General features: G+C 39.1%; 1 protein-coding gene across 8 annotated transcripts in view; it reads right to left on the reverse strand.

The window, feature by feature from the left end:
* Positions 1 to 27,419, reverse strand: part of Upf2 (UPF2 regulator of nonsense mediated mRNA decay) — a 109,958-nt gene that overhangs the window by 68,780 nt on the left and 13,759 nt on the right. For all 8 annotated transcript variants that reach the window (XM_075970417.1, XM_075970420.1, XM_075970414.1 and 5 more), the window contains exons 4-8: positions 26,762 to 26,922; positions 25,056 to 25,250; positions 12,421 to 12,570; positions 9,812 to 9,915; positions 371 to 456 (exon numbers count right to left, since the gene is read on the reverse strand). In XM_075970417.1, coding sequence (XP_075826532.1) covers positions 371 to 456; positions 9,812 to 9,915; positions 12,421 to 12,570; positions 25,056 to 25,250; positions 26,762 to 26,922 — 696 coding nt within the window. The remainder of the gene's footprint in view (positions 1 to 370; positions 457 to 9,811; positions 9,916 to 12,420; positions 12,571 to 25,055; positions 25,251 to 26,761; positions 26,923 to 27,419) is intronic.

Here is a 27,419-nt window from a genome sequence, read left to right on the forward strand (position 1 = left end):
CTTCAGCCTTAGTGTGCTAGGATTAAAGGCATAAGATGCCAATCCCAGCCTGTTTTGTTTTTTGAGCCTCAATTGCATAGCTTAGGCTGTCCTCAAATACTAGATCCATGTGCTTCAGCCTCCTCCTGAGTGCTGGAATTACAGTATACAGCACCATATGCACCAAGTTATTCTTATTATTAAATATTTTCTCTTAAAGTAGCATGTAGAAGAAAGCAAAACAAGACAAAAATTAATAAAAGTCCTAGGAACATGCTAATAATAATAGCACCTACTGAACTAAGAAAACTAAGACAAGTGATCATTTAAAAGAAATAGTAAGAATGTTTGATCTTACAACTATCAACAAATTTCTGTTCCAAATACTGACCTTTGTCTAGGAACTATGAAGAGGGCTCGTACCAACTTCTTCCTATTTGCCTTTGTGTTCATGTTCATGCAAAAATCCATAGCTGCCTAAAGGAAAAAGAACATTTTTATTTTATATATATAAAAAAAATCCTTAGCATAGCTACTAAAAGTAAAAACCCTAAGCCAATGTTTTAATTGTTCTTAAACATCCCAAAAATAGTTTTTAAGACACTAGTATTATAAACAATAAGCACATCCCAAACTACAAGATCATAAAGCCCTAAAGTCCTTTCTTTCTACAAGCCTAAAAATAATTATCTCCTAGCCGGGTAGTGATGGCGCACGCCTTTAATCCCAGCACTTGGGAGGCAGAGGCAAATGGATCTCTGTGAGATCAGGGCCAGCCTGGTCTATAAGAGCTAGTTCCAGGACAGGCTCCAAAGCTACAGAGAAATCGGTCTCAAAATGCCCCCCTCAAAAATAAATAAATAAATACACACACACACACACACACACACACACACACACACACACACACACACACATATATGTCCTACTTTTAACAAAAATGCAACTTTGTATTGGGAATAGAACTTAAAGGTAGCTTTAAAAATCTACCATGAGATTAAAGTACAAGTAACTTTAAAAGTTCAATCTGTGTCTAAAACCAAGTAAAATCAGTACTAGGACAAGTAGTCATTTTTTGTCTATTTATTTGTTTGTTTGTTTGTTTTCTTGAGACAGGGTTTCTCTGTGTATCTCTGGCTGTCCTGGAACTTGCTCTGCATACCAGGCTGGTCTCAAACTCATAGAGATCCACCTGCTTCTGCCTCCTGAGGGCTAGTATTAAAGGTGTGCACCACCACCACACGACAGGATAAGAAAATTATGCTGCAATTCCGTGGCAGAGTGCTTGCTTAGCATGTGGGAGGCCCTGGGATATTTAGTGTAAGTAAAGATAGCTACTAGTGCTGAGAAGAACAACCAAAACACAGACTACTGCTGTCTTAAATCCAACATAAGCATAAAAAGATAAACAAGAAAAGACTTACATTCTAGAAAGTTTTTGGAAAAACAGAAACATTAGTTAGCAGGCACCACTGTCCCTGAGTATCCATAAGGAAACTGGTTCCAGAAATCTCCCAAAATATGCAAATTTACAGGTGCTCAAGTTGCGTATATAAAAGCATAGTGTTTGCATGTAACTTAGGCACATCTTCCCATATATTTTAAATCATCTCTAGATTACTGACAGTAACACAACGTAAATGCTTTAAAAATATAGATAATTTCAACCTAAAAAAGTGTATGTGTTCAGGAAAGATGCATTTTTTTTCCACACACAAAAAAAATATTTACTACCTATGGTTGGCTGAATCTACAGAGGTGAAACCAGCCGATAGAGGGATGTCTGTACTTACCTTCTGTTATCTAAATGAATTTAAGAAAAATAGACAAGGCAATAAAGACTTTCCTTGGGTAGCCCTCGCTGTCCTCAAACTCAGAAATCTGCCTGCCTCTGCCTCCTAACTGCTGGGATTAAAGATGTGTACCACCCACTGCCCAGCTAAGACTTTTCTTACCTTAATTATCAAAGGCCACTTAGGTAAACACACATAGAAAGTTGTGTTAAAGTGTTCTACTTGGGGGGCTGGCAAGATAGCTCAAAAGGATAAGGCACTTTCTGCCAAGCCTGACAACCTGAGTTTAATCCCCTGGACCTAATATACAGTGAAAAAGACTCAACTCCCATAAACCATCCTCTAAAACTCCCTGGGGCAGTATGGGCTCGCTCGCACTCTCCCCCTCTCCGTCTTTCTCTCTCTGACACACAGTCACACACAGACACCACTAAATAAATATAACAAAAATTTTAATGTTCCACATATCTGAAGCTAAGTACAGAATGTCAACATCTAGTACACACAGGGTTTATGTGAAATGAAAAAAATAACACTAGAATAGATAAACTACAAGAATTAATATATTTGAAGATATCTTTAAAAACAAGAATCCAGGCATGGTGGCACACATGGTAGTGAAAATTCCAGCCAGTCAGTGCCTGCCATATAAGGATAAATGAGAATCAAGTAAGGTTAGTTGTATTTCTTTGTTGTATGACAACTCATTAAGCAGCTTTTTGAAAACTTGTTTCAAATGCTCAAGTAAATAAAATACAAACTCAATAACCAATGTTTTACCTTACACAAAGATAAATTTTCTGATCATCAAATTCATGGAGGGAAAAATGAATTCTGTGAGAATGACATTCTCACAGAAGTCACTTAAGAAAATTCTTACTAGGGCAGTGGTGGCGCACACCATTAATCCCAGCACTCAGGGAGGCAGAAGCAGGCGGGATCTCTGTGAGTTCGAGGCCAGCCTGGTCTATAAGAGCTAGTTCCAGGACAGGCTCCAAAAGCTACAGAGAAACCCTGTCTCGAAAAACAAAAAAAACAAAAAACACAAAAAGAAAATTCTTACTTTGGGATAAATGGTATACATATAATTATAAGCTATGAGAGAAATTAAAAAGTCGAAAGTGAATTGTTTATGAATGAATATTCACAACAGTGATTCACCTGCTGTGGAGACAATGTATGAACCAAGAAGGCTCACAATGCATTTGAGTTGACGGTGAGCGACCCATGTCTGGGCATATTTTTCTATCAGGGGATTTTAGAAGTAACTAGAGAACACAAATATGTCTTTTATTTATTTAAGAAAGATTAAAGAAACTACAGAAAACAACAACAAAAAAGATGAGCTAGCTCAGCAATTAAGAACACTGGTTGCTCTTTCAGAAGACCTGGGTTCAATTCCTAGCACCAATAAGGAGGCTTACAACTATTTGTAACTCCATTCTGAGCATTTGACACCCTCTTCTGGCATCTGTGGGCACCAGGCACACACATGGTGCACAAATATATATATGGGTAAAAGATGACAGATAACATAAAAATAAGTAAACCCTAAAAAAAGGAAAAGAGAATTTTAAAAAGATTAGAATGGTTGCCAGAATCAAGGAAACTTAAAACTTTTCTCATTATTATATACACTAGCCAATGGATCTGAGGGTAAAGGCACTTGTCATCACGCCTAACCTGAGCCTCATCCCCAGAATCCACACTTTAGAAGTAAACCAACTCCAATCACCAAATAAGTACAAGGCAAATGTATCCATACATAATAAGTAAATGTTTAAAAAAACAAAACAAAACAGAAACTACTAAGGACTGGACTTTCCAGATGGCTCAGTGGTTAAGAGCACTTCCTGCTCTTTGAGAGTACCCAAGTTCCAAGTGCTGGGTGGTGGTGGTAGCAATGTACAAATGTCTTTAATCCCAGCACTCAGCAGGCAGATCCCTGAGTTAGAGAAGCCTGGTCTACAAAGAGTTCCAGGACAACCAGAGTTACCCAGAGAAACCTGTCTCAAAATAACATTAAAAAAACAAAACAACAACAAAAACTCAGAGCACTCAAGTTTCATTCTCAGGACCCATTCTGTATCATTAACAACTGCTTGTAACTCCAGATACAGGAGATCTGACTCCCACTCCTGGTTACCGTGGGTACCAGCAAACATAACACACAAATATAAAACTAAAACTAAATCTAAAAAGAAAAACTACTGAAATAAAACATTTCTAACTGAGATAATAACTGATTTATGGGACTGGACAGATGGCTTAGTGGTTGAGAGCACTGGCTGCTCTTCCAGATAACTGCTCTTCCAGAATTGAACTGGGTTCAATTCTCAGCACCCATATGGCACATAAAACAAAAAAATAAATCATTTAAAAAAAAACAAAACTTTTTTTTTTTTTTTTGGTTTTTCAAGACAGGGTTTCTCTGTAGCTTTGGAGCCTGTCAGGGAGCTAGCTTTCGTAGACCTGGCTGGCCTCAAACTCACAGAGATCCACCTGCCTCTGCCTCCCAAGTGTTGGGATTAAAGGAGTGCGCCACCACCGCCGGCCTAAAATAATCTTTTTTTTTTTTTTAAGATTATTTATTTATTACATATACAGTATTCTGCCTGCATGTGTACCTGCACCCCAGAAGAGGGCACCAGATCTCATTATGTGATGGTTGTGAGCCACCATGTGGTTGCTGGGAATTGAACTCAGGACCTCTGGAAGAAGAGTCAGTGCTCTTAACCGCTGAGCCATCTCTCCAGCCCCCCTAAAATAATCTTTTAAAGAACTCATTTATTCCCTTAGATTTATGTCTAGGGGAATTAAAACCTAGATGGTGCATGCCTTTAATCCCAGCCCTTGGGAGGCAGAGGCAGGTGGATCTCTGTGAATTCGAGGCCAGCCTGGTCTACAATATCTAGTTCCAGGTCAGCTAGGGCTGTTACACAAAGAAACCCTGTCTCAAAAAAACAGAAACAAAAACAAACAAAACACTAGGAAAACATTCATAGTCAATGACATCATATATACACAAATAATTTTACATTGTTCACTGATGTAGGATTCCCCTCTGGATACTGTGAATACCATTGGTGAATAAAGAAACTGCCTTGGTCTATTGATAGGGCAGAACTTAGGTATGTGGGAAAAACTAAACTGAATGCAATACAAAGACTAATGGAGATGGGTTAAATTAATATGTAAGAGTTAGTCAATAAGAAGCTAGAGCTAATGGCCTAAGCAGTGTTTTAAATAATATAGTTTCTGTGTGATTATTTTGGGGCTGAGCAGCTGGGAACCAACAAGTGGCCTCCTTACAACAGTTCATTACATATGAATGGTACATGGGTCCCTCAGTGTCCTTCATCCTTGTCATTTGAGAGTTGAAAAATAAAACTAGGGCTGGAAAGGTGGCTCATTGATGCCAAGTCTCATCTGAGATCTGAGATCAAACCCTGGGACCCACATGGAAGGAGAGAAACCAATTTCCAAAGTTTGTCCCTGACTTCCACATGCATGCCATGGCATTTGTGTGCCCACACTGCATACAAAATAAAAAGATAGAACAGAAAATGTTTCTAAAAGACCTATTTCTTTAGTCTGTCAAGAATGGAAGAACTGATATTTAGAACCTGTAAGGAATTCTAATTGGTGACAGCACAAAAGACAGTGACAAACCACGTATTTTTATCTTGCCAGTACATATTAAGCTTTATAACAATGGGAAGGAGCCCCAAAACCACATTTCAAAGCCATGGATGAATTAATATAAACACATAACACAACACATAAAATTCAGGTATTTGTAATCTTGAGAGCCTCTTACATTCACATCTGTAAAATGAAAGCACAGACTTAGATCCATAAGAAAAATTTGAGCTTTATAAGTTTTTGTGGTTAAATATACAGTTTAAGTTTAATTGTACCGTCATAAAATTATTGAATTACATTTTAGAAAGTCTTAAACCTTTCTGCCTAATTGCCACTTTCCCAAAACTCTTTAGTCATTCAGTTCTTTGACAGCAACTATGAAAGAAATTCCTCTCAAGAAGAAGCGATGGTCCAAAGGAAAGTGTTATTCATCTATCTGGCTCTCAGAAAGCTAACCCAGAATTTACTGGAAATGGCTCTAATACCAAGTTGAGAACTAGGGAACTACAGCTTGAGAGTTGTAGTAATGATATAACTAATATACACTACTGTTGAGCTTCTCCACTGCAGCTTTATGCTAACACCAAAATATAGAGTGGAAGGAAGCAGCCATGTCAAGATACTGTTCACTCTGGAATTACAGACAAATAATGTATCCTTTGGGGACAGATTCAGTCATTTTTTTTATTTTTATTTTATTTTATTTTTTTTTTGGTTTTTTGAGACAGGGTTTCTCTATGGTTTTGGAGCCTGTCCTGGAACTAGCTCTGTAGACCAGGCTGGTCTCGAACTCACAGAGATCCGCCTGCCTCTGCCTCCCGAGTGCTGGGATTAAAGGCGTGCGCCACCACCGCCCGGCTTTATTGTTTTTATTGAGCTATATATATTTTTCTCCAAGTAATCTTCTAAATGTCAAAGATAAAAGGAACCTGTGGAGGAAGCTATTAGAGAAATGAAAAAGACAAGGAACCATGGCAGCTATGATTGCTGTGTGTGGTGGTGTAGGGAAGACGTTGAAAACAGTTGCCATCTGCCCTATAGATTATAGAACTTACTCAGTGCTACTGAGTAGAGATTGTTCACAGTATAAAGAGGTGACCAGTTTAATGCCCATTCCAATGGAAAGTCATTATAAGGAAGCTCAAGACCTGTATCCTGCATGAGAAATATGGCAATTTTAAGAATGTACAGCTTTTGTCTCAGTTTATGTTTTTATTTACTGGATGCACTTACAGAAGACTTATATAGGTCTTGGTAAAAGAAAAAAATAACAGAAGCAATTAAGAGATAAGATAATAGGGTTTATGCCAGCTACATACAAAGGATCATGCATAACTTACAGAAACTAAAGTCTGTAACATCACATATCTGGAATAAATTTTATAAGATTATTATTGCCAATAAACCTGTTGGTATTAACTCTAACTAGAGTAGAAAAGTATCTCGGATTAGGAAGAATGCTTCCTCTCTGTATCGATGAGAGTTCTCTAGACAGTCTGCTTAAAGTATTAGTATTCATCACATTGCAAATATTTTGGACAAAAGTGGGACTTCACTACTGTTAAAAAAAAGGATTGCAGAGATAAATGCTACAATTACTAACTTTTTGAAAACTATACTGACCCTAGAGAATATTCAATTTAGAATGTGTTCAATCACATAAAAAGTAACAAAAATGTCTCTAAATCATTTGAAGAAAACCTAGAAATGACAATTATGTAACTATGGGTCTCTAGAAAGGGCTCTTCTAAGCACTATGAGGAAAAAAAGGAGAGAGATTAATAAACTTGATTTAAAAGTAAAAAGGAAGTCACTAGTAGTTATACACATTTTCTATGACGAGTACTTTACACTAAAAAATTATCCAGAACTTCAAAGACCTTTTCTTTTTGTTTTTTGTTTTTTTGTTTTGTTTTGAAGACAGGGTTTCTCCGTTGAGCTATGGTTGTCCTGGAACTTTCTCTGTAGACCAGGCTGGCCTCAAAACTCAAGAGATTGGTTTGCTTCTGTCTCCCCAGAGCTGGGATTAAAGACATGACTCATCACCACCAAGCTAAAGACCTTTTTGTATAGGCAACATTCAATACCAATTATTGTATGAGAAACAAAGAGAAGTTTCTAAAACATAAATTCACTTAAAAATAAAAATAAGTCTTTTAATAATTTGGGGGGGTGGCAAGACAAGGTGTCTCTATATAATAGCTTTGACTGTCCTGGAACTCACTTTGTAGACCAGGCTAGCCTCAAACTCACAGAGATTCATCCACCTCTGCCTCGGCTGGGATTAAAGGTGTGTACCACCACTGCCTGGTTTTTAGTAAAAGTCTTAAGCGTTAAAAAAAAAAAAAAACCTACAATTTATAAAAATAAAGTAGTGAAAAATGGTAGATACTGTTTTAAAAAGCAGTTGGACTACATTAGGTGGTGGTGGTGCATGCCTTTAATCCCAGTACTCAGAAGGCAGAGGCAAGCACATTTCTGATTCTGAGGATAGCCTTGTCTACAGGGCAAGTTCCGGGACAGCCAAGGCTACACAAAAAAAACCCTGTGTCTAAATGCAAAAACAAACAAAACCAAAAAGAAACCTCAGTTATCACAATTATTTTGCTTTTCTTTTGAGACAGGGTTTTACTATAAAGCAATAAATATACAGCCCAGACTCTTCTAACACTCAATCCTACCTGTCTCTTGATGATAGGATTGCACCACCATGTGGGACTTCTATAATTACTTTTTCTGCAATTACTTTTCTCTTATACCATACCAAAATTTGACATGAAATAGTTACTTAAATAAAGGTAGTTACAATGTGGAATCTAAAACTGTATCAAGCTGGGCAGTGGTGGCACACACCTTTAATCCCAGCATTCGGGAGGCAGAGGCAGGCAGATGTCTGTGAGGCATTGTCTCTATCAGACTGGATTGTGGGAATAACTGTGGGGCATTTCTTGATTGCTAACTGATGCAGGTAGGTCCAACCTATTGTGGGAAGTACCACCATCATCCTTAGGCATGGTGGGCTTGGCCTGGCTAAGAAATGCAGTTGAACATAAACCCAGGAGCAAGCAGTGAACAGCAGTCCTCTATGGCTTCTGCTTCAAGTTCCTGTACCGAACTCTAACTTCCCTCAAGGATGACTATAGCCTACAGAATAAAAAAAAAAAAAAATTTCTTTTCCGCAAGCTGCTTTTGGTCAGTATCTATCCCAGCAACAGAGAAGCAAATTAAATCAATACAAACTAGAACAACCCAAATATGATGAGCTGAAAATTCCTGAGAGGCAATCCTGGTTCTACATAGCAAATTCCATGGTGGCCTGAGATAAATACCAAGACCCTAGTCTTACAAAATAAAACAAATATGTGATGATTTAAAAGAAAAGTGGGGCTGGAATGATGGCTCAGAGGTTAAGAACACTAGCAGTTCTTTCAGAGGACCCAGTTTCAATTCTTAGCACCCACATGGCAGCTCACAACTGTCTATAACTGCACTTTCCAGGGGAACTGACACCCTTACACAGACAATCATATAGGAAAAACTAAGCACATAAAATAAAAAATATAACAAATTGTTTTAAAAAAGGAAAACATACATACATATGGAAGTATACTCTAAAATTGAAATGCAATAAAAGCATTCATTTTATAGAACTAGTACTGATATTAAATGAAAGCTAACATTTTAAAAGTTAAAATTTATAGGCATGAAGAATAAAATGGTGCTAACTCCTTCATTTATATACATACCAGGAAATTCCTCACCACCAGGTCTGCAAACGCGAAAACAGTAAAAGGTGGGGCACTCTGAATATTATGAAAACATTGGTGGCCTTGGGTGCCATCAGAAATCTACACAGCACATTTTTCTCTAAAACCACATTTCTAAAACTGAAGGTCCCTATGTGAAGGGGAAAGGTATCAGACCAACAGGAATCTGGAGTTACTTCTACTTCTAAACAAAGAATGTATAACTAGCTCCAATTTTACCTATATTTACTCCCACAAAAGACTCCCTCTGAAAATAAATTGGTTCACTGTATAATTGCCACAGCCTAATAATACTGATATTTGACAGTATAAGACTCTTCAAGATCTATATGTTTTTGTTAAACTATATAAGGATAAGAAAACCCTTCTAAGAACTATAGGCAACTAAGGGGTGGTGAGAACAGGAGAAGCAGTCCCCATTCCTGGAAGAAGCCCCCTAACTTTATTTGTATTTATGCATACATATATATTTAACAGAAACAAAGAGAAGGCCGGGAACGTGAGAGCATGGGAGATGGTAACATAAGAGGAGTTGGAGGAAGGAGAGGGAATAGATGGAAATGATATAATTTTAACTTTTTAAAAATTATCAAATTTAATTAAATGAAAAGCTCATTAAAAACATACCTTGTCAATTAGATCTCGGTTGACACAGTTAGGCAACTGCTGGAGGAAAGCATCTACTATGAGTTTGAGGTGAGATCCAGTGCTGGCTTCTTCATCTTCTTGTTCTAATATAAAATTAGTTTGTGGATAGGTTAAAAAAATAAATAGAGACTGTAAGAACAAAATCATCCAATTATTAGTGATCTGAAAAATAAACCATGAAGAAGATAAGTTTGTATGGTACATGTATGCACATGTGTATGTGCATGCCTGTGCAGAGGTCAGAGGGGCGGAGGGGAGTCACGTGTCCAGTTTCTTCTTAAATCTAGAACTTCTGCCTCTTGGCTAGGCTGACACCCAGCAAATGCCAATGATACTCTTATCTTTGCTCCCCAGAGTACTGGGGTGGTAAGCATGATGAATACAATGTCCCCCTTCTTATATGGGTGCTGGGATCCAAACGCTGGTCCTTATAGTTATGCAACAAGTGTTCTTTACCACTGAGCTCTCTCTCCAGACCAGAAAAAAACCCATTCTGTAAAGTATTTATAGAGGGCTAAGGATATTGAAGATATCCCTAAAATCATAATATCAAGTCACTATAATATTTCAGATACTAATTATAAACAACTTTTACCCTAAACATGATGTAGGAGGTCCTTCTGTATTTGTGTTGCTTTCATTGGTTGAATAAAGAAACTGCCTTGGCCTTTTGATAGGGCAGAACTTAGATAGGTGGGGAGGACAGAACTGAATTCTGGGAGGAAGAAAGCAGAGACAGGCAGACGCCATGAATCTCCGGCCTGAGATGGATGTAGGTTAGAATCTTGTTCGTAAGCCACAGTCACATGGTGATACACAGATTTAATAGAAATGGGTTAATCAACATGTGAGAGTTAGCCAATAAGAGGCTAGAAATAATGGGCCAGGCAGTAATTTAATTAATACAATTTCTGTGTGGTTATTTTGGGGGTTAAGCTAGCCAGGCAGAGAGATGCAGCCCACCCCTCCTATTATATAAAAATACACAAAAAATTTTTTAAAAATCTATTTAAAACATTCATATAGCTTTACAGTAAATCTAGTAGTTTTATCTTCCTGACATTTATTTTCTCACGTTCTGCAATTAATATCCCCATCAATTTTTGCTGATAAAGAACCAAGGTTCCTCATTCTGTGTAATTTTGGGGGTGGTTGCTGCCAAAGCACAGCACACTATCAGCCGTTGAACAAACTGTATAAGCACAGCATAGAACTAAAGCCCCTTCTGTGATATTTATACACAGCCAGTGAAAGAAACTCTTTGACGTCATGAGCTAGTATGATTTAGATCTAAGGAATTTATTAGCCACGTCCATGCCTCTTCTTGCTGATATAGAAAAACAAAATCTGCTCTATAAAACTATGACGAAAACAGAGAAAATAAATACTGATAGAAGGTATTGTTGTAAATAAAAATCCTAGCACGGAGAGGAAAGATGGCTCAGAAGTTAGCACTTGTTGCTCTTCTAGAGGACAAGAACTCATTTCCCAGCAGGCATATTAGATAGTTCACACTTTCCTATAATTCCAGTTCTAAGGAACCCAACACCCTCATCTAGCCTCTGTGGACACCTGCACACATATACAACATACATTCACATGGATACACACATGTACAAATAAATAAAGATAACTATTTAGAAAACAGTAAGTATACTTATTACTAAATAGAAAACTACTCAATTTAAGAGATAGATAAAATTAACACTAAACAATGAAATCTAGTCATTTCTATCTCAACATTTTTAGGGTAACTTTCAAACATGTTTATGGCAAATCCTAATAACAACTATAATAGAATTAGAATATTTAAGGCGGGGGAATAACTCAGTGTAATTGGCCTGAGTTTGACAGACACTGTAACACAGATCTGTAATCCCTCTGCTCCTATGGGAGGATGGGAGATGAAGATAGGAGAATCCCCATAAACTCATAGGCCTGGTAGCTAGCATAGGAGGCAGGGAACAAAAAAGAGACCCTGTTTCGGAGAAGGTGAAAAGTAAGTACCAACACTCTAGGTTGTCACCTGATTTCCATACAGATGGAAATCCACCACACACACAAACACACACATATACACACACAAATATATTCAGGACAATGTTAGGACATTGTTGGGAAAGTATTGAGAAATAATTTAACATCTTTATAATTAAAATATTTGAAATACACATGGTCAGTAAAGCCAATAGTCATATAATATTAAGATTCTAACTTATATCAAATTCTCTTAGTGACTAAGTAAAGAAAACAGAAAAGATAATTAGGAAACCAATTGGGGCTGGAGAATGGCACAGTGGTTAAGAACACTTAATACTCTTGCAGAGGACTGGGGTACTGTTCCCATCACTCAGACAATGGTTCATAACCTTCCCTAACTCAAATTTCAGGGAATCTGATGCCTTCTTTTGAATTCCATGGGCACAGGAACACAAATGGTGCACATATATACATACATGCCAAACACTCATACACATAAAATAAAAAAAAATATTAAGAAAACAATGAGGGATTAAAAATAAAAGATCCATATTTTTCATTAGGAGATTTGTGTGAAAAATAACAAAAAATAAAAACTAGGCTTTTACCTTGTTCATCAAGGAGTTTCTTTGTAAGGTCTTCAGCTTCATCTCCACCTTCTAACTCCAGTGTATCATCATTAATCTCTAGATTCTCCAACTCAAGTTCCAAGTCATCAGGACTTGATGCCTCCTTATTATCCTTTGGTTCTTTTGCCTCTGTTTAAAAACAAAGAATAAGAAACTGGGATATAATTGCAGAATATTTGCCTAGCATGCAGGGGGGCTTGGGTTCAATACAGTAAAAATAATTAAAATATATAAAAACAAACAACAAATATATTTGAATTCAAATCAGTTCAAAATACTGTACAGGGCTAGAGAGATGGCTCAGCAGCTAAAGAACACTGGCTGCTCTTCCAGAGGACCTAAGTTTGATTCCCAGCATCCACAAGGCAGTTCACAACTGTCTGTAACAACAGTCCCAATGGGTACAACACCTTTTCTGTTCTTCAAGGGCTCTAGGCATGCATGGAATACATGCAGGCAAAATTCCTGACATAGAAAAACAAAAAACAAATCTTGTAAATCCTACTACAAAAATATTAAAGATTCACAAAATCTATGTAACTTCTCTAAAATTTTTATGCCTGCTCCCCCCAAAAAAATTAAAGTTTGAGAAGTTTATATGACTTGTCTAAAACCTTAGGTATACGATCTGAATGAAAACTAAATAGAGATTTTTATAAAATAGATTAAGCTTATTGATCCATAAAATATGAATCTTTTCAATTCTATTGTTTTCTTAATGGTTTTTAAATTTTATTTTATGTGTTTAAGTGTTTGGCTTGTATGTAAATATATATGACCATCTGTACTCCTAGTGACTACTGGAATAAGCTACCCAACTTCTTCATTTCTATATTTGTTCACTGGAAAGAGGAAAGGAAAAAAAAGGAAGAAAGAAAAGGGAGGGATGAAAAACAAGGAAGAAAAAAAAAGGAGGTATGGAGGCAGGCTAGCTAGCTAGCTAACATGTTACCAGGATCTATGTTAAAGATAGGAGAAAAAGTTCCTTAGCATAATCTCATAAGAAAGCCCTCAAACTCCAAGATAAATTCAGGTCTATCCATCCCCCAGCCCTCTCTCTACTCCCCCTTTAAATTTTACTTTATTTGTATGGATGTGCTGCCTAAATGTATGTCTGTGGAGACCAGAAGAGGGGTCAGATCCCATGGAACTGGAGTTAAAGATGGCTATAAGCTGCTCTGTGGGTGCTGGGAATCAAACCTGCCTGGGTCCTCTGGAAAAACAGCCAGTGCTCTTAACCACTGAGGTATCTCTCCTGTCTCCTCTTTTTTATTTCTATATGCAGTATGATCTTTCTTGGGTTATGCAGGAGGTAACACTGAAATATAATTTGATATGAAAATTAACTTAGTAGCAATATATTAAACAAATTAGAAAAGACTAAAGGCAAAGAAGAAATAATCAGGAAGGAGGTTAGAGGAAACAAATGAACCTAACAAGGGAAAATGGCTAGAAATAAATAAAATAGAACCAAACCTTACTTCAACAAAATTGGCAAAATGTTGTTATCTGTAGAAGTTGAGTAACAGGTAAATATGAGTTCATCATTCTAGCCTTTATCTCCTTGAGATTTAAAAGAAATCTATTTATTAAGTGAGAGAGAGAGAATAAGAAAGAGAATGTGTGCTTTCTCATTCCTGTAACACCGGCACTAAGGAGACTGAGGCAGGAAGGCTAATGTATGTTCAAGACTAGTCTGGGATAATGTTCTAGGCCATTCAGGGCTACAGAGAGAGAGATGCTGTTTCAATAAAATAAAATTTAAGAACTCAAGCTAAAACCTTTATGCTTATATATCCAAACTCATATATACAAAATGAATAAAAAGTCGGGCGGTGGTGGCGCACGCCTTTAATCCCAGCACTCGGGAGGCAGAGGCAGGCGGATCTCTGTGAGTTTGAGGCAGCCTGGTCTATAGAGCTAGTTCCAGGACAGGCACCAAAGCTACAGAGAAACCCTGTCTCGAATAAAACCAAAAAAAAAAAAAAAAAAGAATAAAAATTGCTTTTAAATTCAAACCACCTAAAATATTATCAGTGTCATGTCTTCTATTATCCTTTAAATTCTGCAATGAAGGAGGAAATGTTTCACATCATGATAGTCAATGTTATACCAAAGATATAAAAAAGCTCTACAGAAAGCTTTTGTTGCCTTCTAAATATAGAGACCACACTCACTCATTTCTTTATTCAGCAATTATTTGCCGAATTCCTACTATTCAGCTACATATGGTTCTAAACAACAGAGATACAACTTGACTGTAATAAACATAAAGGCCACTTCCCATATGTAGCATGCATTTACCCCTCCATATTTACTAATATCTGGCTATCAAAAGAGTATTTATAGGTTGGAAAGATGGCTCAACAGGGAAAGGTACTTGCTACCAAGCCAACCTGATTTTGATCCCTGGAGCCAACACTGTGGAAAGAAGAGAATGACTCTCAGGAGTAGTCCTCTGACTGCCACATGTGTGCACATACGGAGAAAAAGGAAAGGAAGAAGTATCTTTTTTATTTTACAAAAGGATTTACTGCACAGGGTTATAGCTCAGTGGTAAAAGTGTTTACCTCAGGCCCTCTTCTTACTAATATGTTTTAGTTATTAATTAACACAAGGTTAATCTCCAATACAAAAAAAGAAAACAAACACATTTACTGATTAGTGAGTACACAATCACAACTACAGTAAGCTACTGAATGCTGAATTTTAAAATATGGCTCCTATGCTTAGAATAGGTATAACTTACCTGAGGAAGTTAAACTAATATTCATGAAGAAGTCAAGTGGAGTACAATGGTGAACATATTATAAGTAATGTTTGAAAGGTTTACATAAGGCAAGACTGGCTTACTCAGAGACTGAATGTTTAAGATAGAAAAGTCAAGGTATAATACACATGATGAAGTAGTAAGTCTGAGACAAATTATGCAATGTTTTTGAGACAATGATAACAATTTTAAACTGGGTTTCAAACTTGGGTAATGCCATTAAACCATTACAATTATCACTAGGAGGCACTTATATCTTGAGTTCCAGAACAGCTGAGTCTACACAGAAAAAACAAACAAATAAACAAAAAACCTATCACTGGGTATGGTGGCTCAACCTTTAATTACAGCACTCCAGAGGCATAGGCAAGTAGCTTTCTTTAAATTTAAGGCCGGCCTGATATACACAGTTTTCCAGGACAGCCAAAAATACAAAGTGTGGTAGTTTGAACGTACTTGGCCCCCACAATCCCACAGGGTATGGCACGAGGGAAGTATGGCTTTGTTGGAGTGACATTGATAGAAGAAGTATGTTACTGTGGGGGACAGGCTTTGAGGTTTACAAGAGTTGCCATGGTCATAACGTCTTTTCAGAGCAATAAAAACCCTAAGACAGAAGTTGGTACTGGGGCTGGAGTATTGCTGTGATAGGCCAGACCATGTTTTTGTCTAGAGTAATATGGACTTTGAAGCTGTGGATTAGACAAGCAATTGAATGTTTTAAGTGTTTTCTAATGGCCAGACTAGTAGGAGCATGGAAGACAATGGTGCTGATTTGATGAACCATGGAGACTCACTCAAGAGGATTCACAGGAAGAATTTTAGTATGTTGCCTAAAGATTGTACTTGTGATATTTTGGTGAAGAATGTGGCTACCTTTTGCTGTTGCCTGAAGAGTCTGCCTAAGGCCAAAATAAAAATTTTTTTAATATCTTGCATATCACCATAGAACCTTCATCTGGCGATAGATGGAGATAGAGACAGAGGCCCACATTGGAACACTGGACTGAGCTCCCAAGGCCCAGATGAAGAGCAGAAGGAGGGAGAACATGAGCAAGAAACTCAGGACCACGAGGGGTGCGTCCACCCACTGAGAAGGTGTGACTGATCTAATGGGTGCTCACCAAGGCCAGCTGGGACAGAACAAGCATGTGATCAAACCAGACTCTCTGAATGTAGTTGACAATGAGGGCTGACTGAGAAGCCAATGATAATGACACTGGGTTTTGATTCTACTGCATGTGCTGGCTTTTTGGGAGCCTAGTCTGTTTGGATGCACACCTTCCTAGACCTGGATGAAGGGGGGAGGGCCTTGGACTTCCAACAGGGCAGGGCACCCTGACTTCTCTTAGCACTGGAGGGGGAGAGAGTGGGAGGGAAGTGGGGGGATGGGAGGAGGCAGAAATTTTTAATAAATAAAAAGAATCATAAAAATATATATATTAGAGCCGGGCAGTGGTGGCTCACGCCTTTAATCCCAGCACTCGGGAGGCAGAGGCAGGCGGATCTCTGTGAGTTCGAGGCCAGCCTGGACTACAAGAGCTAGTTCCAGGACAGGAACCAAAAAGCTACGGAGAAACCCTGTCTTGAAAAATCAAAAAAAAAAAAAAAAATATATATATATATGTAAGGAGAGTAAAAATAATTCTTAAGAAAAGAGTAACAGCTAAAACAGCAACCAGGTAGGAGCACAAAGACAGAATAGTTTGAAAAAGCAGCATAAAGATGGATCTGAGAAACAGGTTTGGCCAGCACCTCCTACTGTTTCAGACTTTTAGATTTCTTTCAACGTTCTCAGAGACCTGACTAGATCTAGCCTAGAAAGAATATTATGTAGAGAGAAAACTATATAAAACCTATGCTTTGAGGGGGAAACTCTTGTCTTCTAAGATCTCACATGACTCCATCGTAAGATAATAAAAATAAACACTTCCAAGGGAGCTGGGCACCTTCAGCTCTGGCGCCAGGCTTCCTGCGCGCTCCTGGATACCATCCCCCCCTTGCTCCAATCATCCTGTTGGCCCTGGATCATTGGGCTACTGGCGGCCCTGCTTAGTTGCTGAGGAATCTCATCAGGACGGGTGAGTGTGTGCTATCCAGGGGCAGACTGTCCCGGAAGAGAGCACAAACCCCCTCCCCCAGCTCCTTCTGCAGGGCTGTCTTTCTCTCCCACGATCCAGCCCCCCCAGCACCCCTCCCCAACCCTGCCCTGCTGTATGCTAGGACCAGTGCTCAAGTACAGTTTTAAGTTCCTAAACTAAGGCGACCCACCCAGAGCGGTGAGTGCCTGCCTACCGGGCAGACCTCAGGGTCCCCTGTAAGGGAGCCGGGCACCTTCAGCTCTGGCGCCAGGCTTCCTGCGCGCTCCTGGATACCATCCCCCCCTTGCTCCATTCATCCTGTTGGCCCTGGATCATTGGGCTACTGGCGGCCCTGCTTAGTTGCTGAGGAATCTCATCAGGACGGGTGAGTGTGTGCTATCCAGGGGCGGACTGTCCCGGAAGAGAGCACAACCCCCCTCCCCCAGCTCCTCCTGCAGGGCTGTCTTTCTCTCCCACGATCCAGCCCCCCCAGCACCCCTCCCCAACCCTGCCCTGCTGTATGCTAGGACCAGTGCTCAAGTACAGTTTTAAGCTCCTAAACTAAGGCGACCCACCCAGAGCGGTGAGTGCCTGCCTACCAGGCAGACCTCAGGGTCCCCTGTAAGGGAGCTGGGCACCTTCAGCTCTGGCGCCAGGCTTCCTGCGCGCTCCTGGATACCATCCCCCCCTTGCTCCATTCATCCTGTTGGCCCTGGATCATTGGGCTACTGGCGGCCCTGCTTAGTTGCTGAGGAATCCCATCAGGACGGGTGAGTGTGTGCTATCCAGGGGCGGGAACGGTTCCTACTTCTACACTGAAGAGATATACCCAGAGAGTAAATCACAGCAAAGACTGGACCAAGAGACCAGGCCTCTCCTGGCTCCATTTGAAGGAAGAGATGGGAAGGCGCCAATACAAGAATTCCTCCAACAACCTGAAAGGCAACATGACACCATCAGAAACCAGAGATCCCGAAATAAGAAGAATTGTACACCCTACTCCTGAAGAAATAGAAGAAATCGACTCAAAAGTTAACTATATGAAAATAATAGAGGACCTTAAACAGGAGGTGAAAAACTGCCATAAACAATTAGAGATTACAAACAAAAAGGTAGAGGAAATGAATAAATCGCTCAAAGACACGCAAGAAAACCAAGAGAAACAAGAAAAAGCAATCAAACAGGTTAGGGAAGCGGTTCAAGACATGAAGAATGAAATGGAAGCAATGAAGAAAGCACAAACCGAGGGAAGAATGGAGATGGAAAATCTGGGTAAACGAACAGGAATGACAGAGACAGGTACTAACAACAGATTACAAGAGATAGAAGAGAGAATATCAGACACTGAAGATACCATAGAGAAAATAAACACACTGATCAAAGAAAACAGCAAAACCAACAAATTCTCATCACAAAACATTCAGGAAATTTGGGACACAATAAAAAGACCAAACCTAAGAATAATTGGAGTAGAAGAAGGAGAAGAAGTGCAGCTCAACGGTACAGAAAATATACTTAATAAAATTATAGAAGAAAACTTTCCCAACCTGAAGAAAGAGGTACCTATGAAGGTTCAAGAAGCATACAGAACACCAAATAGGCTGGATCAAAAGAAAACATCCCCTCGCCATATAATAATCAAAACACAAAATATACAGAATAAAGAAAGAATATTAAGAGCCGCAAAGGAAAAAGGCCAAGTTACTTATAAAGGTAAACCTATCAGACTTACACCTGACTTCTCTATAGAAACCATGAAAGCCAGAAGGTCCTGGATAGATGTACTGCAAAAACTAAGAGATCATGGATGCAAGCCCAGACTACTATATCCAGCCAAGCTTTCGTTCACTATAAATGGAGAAAACAAAATTTTCCAGGATAAAAACAAATTTAAGCAATACGTAGCCACAAATCCAGCCTTACAGAAAATTATAGAAGGAAAATCACTAACCAAGGAGTCCAACAATGCCCACAATAACTCAGTCATCTAGAGACCTCTCACCAGCGCATCTCAAAGAAGGGAAACACACAAACCCTACTACTAAAAAAGTGACCGGAGTTAACAACCACTGGTCATTAATATCACTTAATGTCAATGGGCTCAACTCACCTATAAAAAGGCACAGACTAAGGGATTGGATTCGAAAACAGGATCCAACATTCTGCTGTCTACAAGAAACACACCTCAACCACAAAGACAGGCACCTACTCAGAGTAAAGGGCTGGGAAAAGGCCTATCAAGCAAATGGACCTAAGAAACAAGCAGGTGTGGCCATACTAATTTCTAACAAAGTGGACTTCAAACTTAAATCAATCAGAAGAGATGGAGAGGGACATTTTATACTCATAACAGGAACAATTCATCAGGATGAAGTCTCAATTCTGAATATCTACGCCCCTAATATAAAAGCGCCCACGTACGTAAAAGAAACATTACTAAAACTCAAGGCAGCCATCAAACCACACACACTAATAGTAGGAGACTTCAACACTCCTCTCTCACCAATGGACAGGTCAATCAAACAGAAACCTAACAGAGAAATTAGAGAATTAATGGAGGTAATGAAGCAAATGGACTTAACAGACATCTATAGATTATTCCACCCGAACAGGAAAGAATATACCTTCTTCTCTGCAGCTCATGGAACCTTCTCGAAAATTGACCACATACTCGGTAGCAAAGCTAACTTACACAGTTACAAAAAAATTTTAGTAACCACCTGCGTCTTATCAGATCACCATGGATTAAAGTTAGAATTCAACAACAATGCTACCCCCAGAAAGCCTACAAACTCATGGAAACTGAACAGTCAACTACTGAACCATACCTGGATTAAGGAAGAAATAAAGAAAGAAATTAAAGTCTTCCTTGAATTCAATGAAAATAAAGAAACAACATACTCAAACTTATGGGACACTATGAAAGCAGTGCTAAGAGGAAAGTTCATCGCACTAAGTGCCCACTTAAAGAAAACAGAGAAAGCACATATTGAAGACTTAACAGCTCACCTGAAAGCTCTAGAAAAAAAAGAAGCAGACTCACCTAGGAGGAGTAGAAGATTGGAAATAATCAAACTGAGGGCTGAAATCAACAAAATAGAAACACAGAAAACAGTCCAAAGAATCAATGAAACAAAAAGCTGGTTCCTGGAGAAAATCAACAAGATTGATAAACCCCTATCCAAACTAATCAAACGGCAGAGAGAGAACACGCAAATTAATAAGATCAGGAATGAAAAGGGGGACATAACCACAAACACAGAGGAAATTCAGAGAGTCATTAGATCTTACTACAAAAGCCTGTATGCCACTAAACTGGAAAATGTAAAAGAAATGGACACTTTTTTAGATAAATACCATTTACCAAAATTAAACCAGGACCAGGTGAACAATCTAAACAGACCTGTAAGTCGCGAAGAATTAGAAGCTGTTATCAAAAACCTCCCTACCAAAAAAAGCCCAGGGCCAGATGGGTTCAATGCGGAATTCTACCAGAACTTCCAAGAAGACCTAATTCCTATTCTCCTCAATGTATTCCACAATATAGAAACAGAAGGGTCACTACCAAATTCCTTTTATGAAGCTACAGTTACTCTGATACCAAAACCACACAAAGACCCAACCAGGAAAGAGAATTACAGGCCGATCTCACTCATGAATATCGACGCAAAAATCCTCAACAAAATACTGGCAAACCGAATATCCAAGAACACATCCGAAAAATTATACATTATGATCAAGTAGGCTTCATTCCTGAGATGCAGGGCTGGTTCAACATACGAAAATCTATCAATGTAATCCAGCATATGAACAAACTGAAAGAAAAAAACCATATGATCATTTCATTAGATGCTGAAAAAGCATTTGACAAAATTCAACATCCATTTATGTTAAAAGTCTTGGAGAGATTAGGGATACAAGGGTCATACCTAAATATAATAAAAGCTATATACAGCAAACCGACAGCTAACATCAAATTAAACGGAGAGAAACTCAAAGCCATCCCGCTTAACTCAGGAACACGACAAGGCTGTCCACTTTCACCATACCTCTTCAATATAGTGCTGGAAGTTCTAGCAATAGCAATAAGACAACATAATGGGATCAAGGGGATTCGAATTGGAAAGGAAGAAGTTAAACTTTCGTTATTCGCAGATGATATGATAGTGTACATAAGCGACCCCCAAAACTCCACCAAAGAACTTTTACAGCTGATAAACAGCTTTAGTAATGTGGCAGGATACAAGATCAACTCCAAAAAATCAGTCGCCCTCTTATACACAAAGGATAGGGAAGCAGAGAGGGAAATCAGAGAAGCTTCTCCATTCACGATAGCCACAAACAGCATAAAATATCTTGGGGTAAATCTAACCAAGGAAGTGAAAGATCTATTTGATAAGAACTTTAAGGCATTGAAGAAAGAAATTGAGGAGGATACCAAAAAATGGATGGACATCCCTTGCTCTTGGATTGGGAGGATCAACATAGTAAAAATGGCAATTCTACCAAAGGCAATTTATAGATTCAATGCAATCCCCATCAAGATCCCATCAAAATTCTTCACAGATCTGGAGAGGACAATAATCAACTTTATATGGAAAAACAAAAAACCCAGGATAGCCAAAACAATCCTATACAATAAAGGATTGTCTGGAGGCATTACCATCCCTGACTTCAAACTCTATTACAGAGCTACAGTAATGAAAACAGGGTGGTACTGGCATAAAAACAGAGAAGTCGACCAATGGAATCGTATAGAAGACCCGGATTTAATCCCACAAACCTATGAACACCTCATTTTCGATAAAGGAGCTAAAAGTATACAATGGAAGAAAGAAAGCATCTTCAACAAATGGTGCTGGCACAACTGGATGTCAACCTGTAGAAGAATGAAAATAGACCCATATCTATCACCGTGCACAAAACTCAAGTCCAAATGGATTAAAGACCTCAATATCAGCCCGATAACACTGAACCTGATAGAAGAGAAAGTGGGAAATACCCTACAACAGATGGGCACAGGTGATCGCTTCTTAGGTATAACCCCAGAAGCACAGACATTAAGGGCAACATTGAATAAATGGGACCTACTAAAACTGAGAAGCTTCTGTAAAGCAAAGGACACTGTCACTAAGACACAAAGGCAACCTACTGACTGGGAGAAGATCTTCACCAACCCCACAACAGACAAAGGTCTGATCTCCAAAATATATAGAGAACTCAAGAAACTAGACTTTAAAAGGCTAATTAACCCAATTAAAAAATGGGGCACTGAACTGAACAGAGAATTCTCAACAGAAGAAGTTCAAATGGCCAAAAGACACTTAAGGTCATGCTCAACCTCCTTAGCGATCAGGGAAATGCAAATCAAAACAACTTTGAGATATCATCTTACACCTATCAGAATGGCTAAAGTCAAAAACACCAAGGATAGCCTTTGCTGGAGAGGCTGTGGAGGAAGGGGTACACTCATCCATTGCTGGTGGGAATGCAATCTTGTGCAACCACTGTGGAAGTCAGTGTTTTGGTTTCTCAGGAAATTCGGGATCAACCTACCCCTCGACCCAGCAATACCACTCTTGGGAATTTACCCAAGAGATGCTCTATCATATGTCAAAAGCATTTGTTCAACTATGTTCATAGCAGTATTATTTGTAATAGCCAGAACCTGGAAACAACCTAAATGCCCTTCAATGGAAGAATGGATGAAGAAAGTATGGAATATATACACATTAGAGTACTACGCTGCGGTAAAAAACAATGACTTCTCAAATTTTGCATGCAAATGGATGGAAATAGAAAACACTATCCTGAGTGAGGTATCCCAGACCCAAAAAGACGAACATGGGATGTACTCACTCATAATTGGTTTCTAGCCATAAATAGGGGCCACGGAGTCTACAATAGGCGAATCTAAAGAAGCTAAGTAAGAAGGTGAACCCAAGGAAAAACATATAATTATCCTCTTGGATAAGGGAAGTATACAAAATTGCCGGGGAGAAAAGGGGGATGTTGGGGGTGGGGTGGGATGGGGGTAAGGGGAGATGGGGAGAGAAAAGGTAGAAGGAAAGGAGGGGGGACTTGGGGAAACAGGAGGATCGGGATAAAGGAAAGTTGGATAGGGGAGCACGGAACCCCATTTCTTAGTTAAAGGACCCACTTTAGGAAGGGCAGGAGACTTGACCCTAGAGGGGCTCCCAGGTGCCCAAGCTGAGGCCCCCAGTTAGCTCCTTGGGCAGCTGAGGATAGGGAACCTGAAATGACCCTATCCTTGAGCAATACTGACGAATATCATGCATATCATCCTAGAACTTTCATCTGGCGATGGATGGAGATAGAGACAGAGACCCACACTGGAACACTGGATAGAGCTCACAAGGTCCCAAGGAAGAGCAGAAGGAGGGAGAACATGAGCAAAGAAGTCGGAACCACGAGGGGTGCACCCACCCACTGAGACAGTGGAGCTGATCTACTGGGAGCTCACCAAGGCCAGCTGGACTGTTACCAAAAAAAGCATGGGATAAAACTGGACTCTCTGAACATGACGAACAAAGAGGCTGATGAGACGCCAAGGACAGTGGCACGCGGTTTTGATCCAACGCAATGTGCTGGCTTGGTGGGAACATAGCCAGTTTGGATGTTCACCTTCCTAGATATGGACAGAGGGGGGAGGACCTAGGACTTACCACAGGGCAGGGAACCCTGACTGCTCTTTGGACTGGAGAGGGAGGGGGAGAAAAGTGGGGGGAAGGGGAGAGGGGTGGGAGGAGGGGGAGAAGAATGGGAGGAGGGGGAGGGAAATGGGAGGCTGGGAGGAGGTGGAAATTTGTTTTTTTTCTTTCTTTTCTTTATTCTCCTTTTATCAATAAAAAAAATACATAAAAAAAAAAAATAAACACTTCCAAATCAATTCAAAATAGTGTGAAGATACTGGCTCTAGAAAAGATGGTCAGTGGCTATGAAGATAGCTCCATGGGTAAGAGCACTTGTACAAACATGAGTTCTAATAGCCAGCATCCACATAAAGTACACAAACTTGGACACTTAAACCACTAACTTCCACACTATGGGTGTAGAGGGGACACACACAGGATAATGATGTGGAGTAGAGATAGGAGGGCTTGCTGATTGTCAGTTCAGTTTTAAATTCAGTAGGAGACCCTATCTAAACTAGGTGGTGGTGTGCCACGCCTTTAATCCCAACACTCCTGAGGCAGGAGCAGGCAGATCTCTGTAAATTCAAAACCAGCCTGGTCTATGGAGCAAGTTCCAAATGGCCAGGACTGTTACAAAAAGAGATCTGTCTTGAAAAACCAAGAGACCCTGTTTACAGGTAGTGACATGGAAAGTAACAAAAGAGGACACAAAATGTCCTCCTCTAACTTTTCATATGTCACCTTGAGCCTGCACACCAACCCAAACATGGTAACCATCACCTTCTAATGCTGTTCCTCATTATTACTTCATGCATTTAATCTGATGCTCACACGCCAGTGTTTGCTTTTAAACATATACCATTCTGAAGCTCTTTTCCATCATATGGAATTTTAGGTGTTTCCTTGAGAGTTTGCCTTTGGAAGGAGGGTAGATGGCTAAGTGGGTAAAGCACGTGCCCTGCAAGCCTGAAATCCCTGGAATCCACATGAAGACAGAGAGAACTAACTGTAAAGTTCTCCTCTGATCTCCATGCACTACCACCAACCCTTGACACATATTAAATATGCACAACAATAATATAAATAACATTGGAAAAAATAATTTACCTTTGGAATCATCTTTGTTAGCATCTTTGTTCTGACTTTTTTCATTATCTTTAAACAAAATGGCTGGAACAAATGCTTTCAAATCAATGAGGTTTTCATAAAAATTCCGAGCATCTTCATCTTCCCATATACCACCTTCTAAGTCATATTCTCCAGGTTTACCAGGTGTAAATATATCTATTCCAGGTCCATGCTCTACAAATAAAATAAAACATGAGCAGATAACACTATTTCAGAAATAGCATGGTAAACATAGCACTTTACTTTTTATTTTCAATTTTGTAGCTACCAAACCTCTACTGTTTCAACTGACTAGAATTTCTTTAAACAAAGAAGCACTTGAAATTACATGTGATAACTTTTTTTGTTGTTGTTTTGTTTTTTGAGACAGGGTTTTTCTGTGTATCCCCAGCTTTCCTGTAGTTCACTCTGCAGACCAGGCTAGTCTTGAACTCAGAGATTCATCTGCATCTGCCTCCTGAATGTTGGATTAAAGGCTAGTGCCAATATGTCTGGCTTTTTAAATTTTTATTTATTCTTATTATGTGTATGCATAAGTGTGTGTCTGTTTGAGTTTACTGGATTCCCTGGAACTGGAGTTATAAATGTTGAATGTAGGGGCTGGGCACCAAACCTCTGTCTTTTCAAAGAACAGTAAGTGTTCTTAATTAACTGCTAAGCCATCTTTCCAGCCAGTGATGATCGATCAATCTATCTATCTTTTCTTTCTTCCTTCCTTCCTTCTTTCTTTTTTGTTTTGTTTTGCTTTTTTGAGACACAGTTTCTCTATACAACAGCTCTGGCTGTCCTAGAACTTGCTCTGTGGACCAGATTGGCCTCAAACTCAGAAAACTCAAATCCGCCTGCCTCTTCCTCAGGAGTGCTGGGACTAAAGGTGTGCGCCACCACTGCGAGGTGCATTTTTTTTAAAATAATAATTATTACATGTTATGTGTGTATGTGGGCAAATGTGTGTTCGAGGCCAGAAGACAATTTCCAAAAGTCAGTTTTCTCCTAGTTCCATGGGATTCTGAGAAGCATATTTCCATAGAAACATCTAGAATCATATGTATTTTGTAAAAAAGTCCATATATATATATTTGTTGCTTTGACTTTTAAGGTAGATTTATGAGCTGTCATCTTGAAAATACGGACTCTTCTAATATTCAGGCTACCAGGCTTGTGACGCAAGTACTTTTACCCACATGGCAGCATGTGACCAAAGTTTAGTGTGATGGTACACACCTGTAATCCTAACCAAATCAGTAAGGGCTCAGGCCCAACAAGAAACCATCTTAAAAAATTAAGGTAGCCTGGCACTGAAGTACATGTCTTTAATGTAAGTGCTCAGGAGGAAGAGGAGGTGGATCTCTGAGGGCTATACAAATTTTATATTTATTTTATGTATATGTTTTGCCTGCATGTATGCTATGTGTAACAGATGTGGAAGTGGTGCCTGAGAGAGGATACTGTGCCCTGGCAAGATGACTGAATAGGCAAATATATTGCTGCCAAGCTTGAGGACATGAGCTCAATCTCAAGAACCCATACAGTGAAAGCAGAGAACTCCACAAAGTTGTGTTCTCTCTCTCCCCTCTCTCTCTCTCTCTCTCTCTCTCTCTCTCTCTCTCTCTCTCTCTCTCTCTCTCTCTCACACACACACACACACACACACACACACACACACACACTGGGTTATATTTTACCTTCTGGTGTTGGTTTGTCCTGAGGAAGATCTGGCATATTTTCATCCAAAAGGTCTGCTAAGGACTGAGAATTTGCCAGCAGCTTCTGGTAAGACATAGCAAATTCCTCATACTGTTTATGCCTATCTTCACTTAGCTCGCCTTTAGAATGCAGAATACGCCTATAAACAAATGATGAAATAATCTGATAAGCTTGTCAAAGCAGACATGATCATGGGAAATGGTCCATAAAATTTGATCTTACCACAGAAATTTAACATAATGTTCTTTGCTAACTTATTCTTTTTTATCTCACATTCTCTGGCTATATATAAAAACTAAAATACAATAATAACAAGAAAAACACCAAAAAAAATAAGCCCACCCAAGCAATTAAGTTTACTCAAAGATTAAAAAGTATATATTCAGAATTACCATAATATTTAACTTTACTAATTAACAAAATATTTAGTATTCTGTTACAAGGACGAAACTCTTTAGCAAACGGTTAACCAAAAATATTTATTCCAAATCACTAACTGGTTTTCAAAAGCAACATGTTATAAAAAGAAACTTTTAAAAACTGATTACTTTTGAAGTGCATTGTAATAAGCCCTTTCAGAAGAAAGGGATTCTTCACTAATCCATTTCCCAAATTAATTTTTTCCTTGGGGTTATC

Source organism: Microtus pennsylvanicus, chromosome 4 (genome assembly GCF_037038515.1).
Source record: "Microtus pennsylvanicus isolate mMicPen1 chromosome 4, mMicPen1.hap1, whole genome shotgun sequence".
Taxonomy (NCBI): domain Eukaryota; kingdom Metazoa; phylum Chordata; class Mammalia; order Rodentia; family Cricetidae; genus Microtus; species Microtus pennsylvanicus.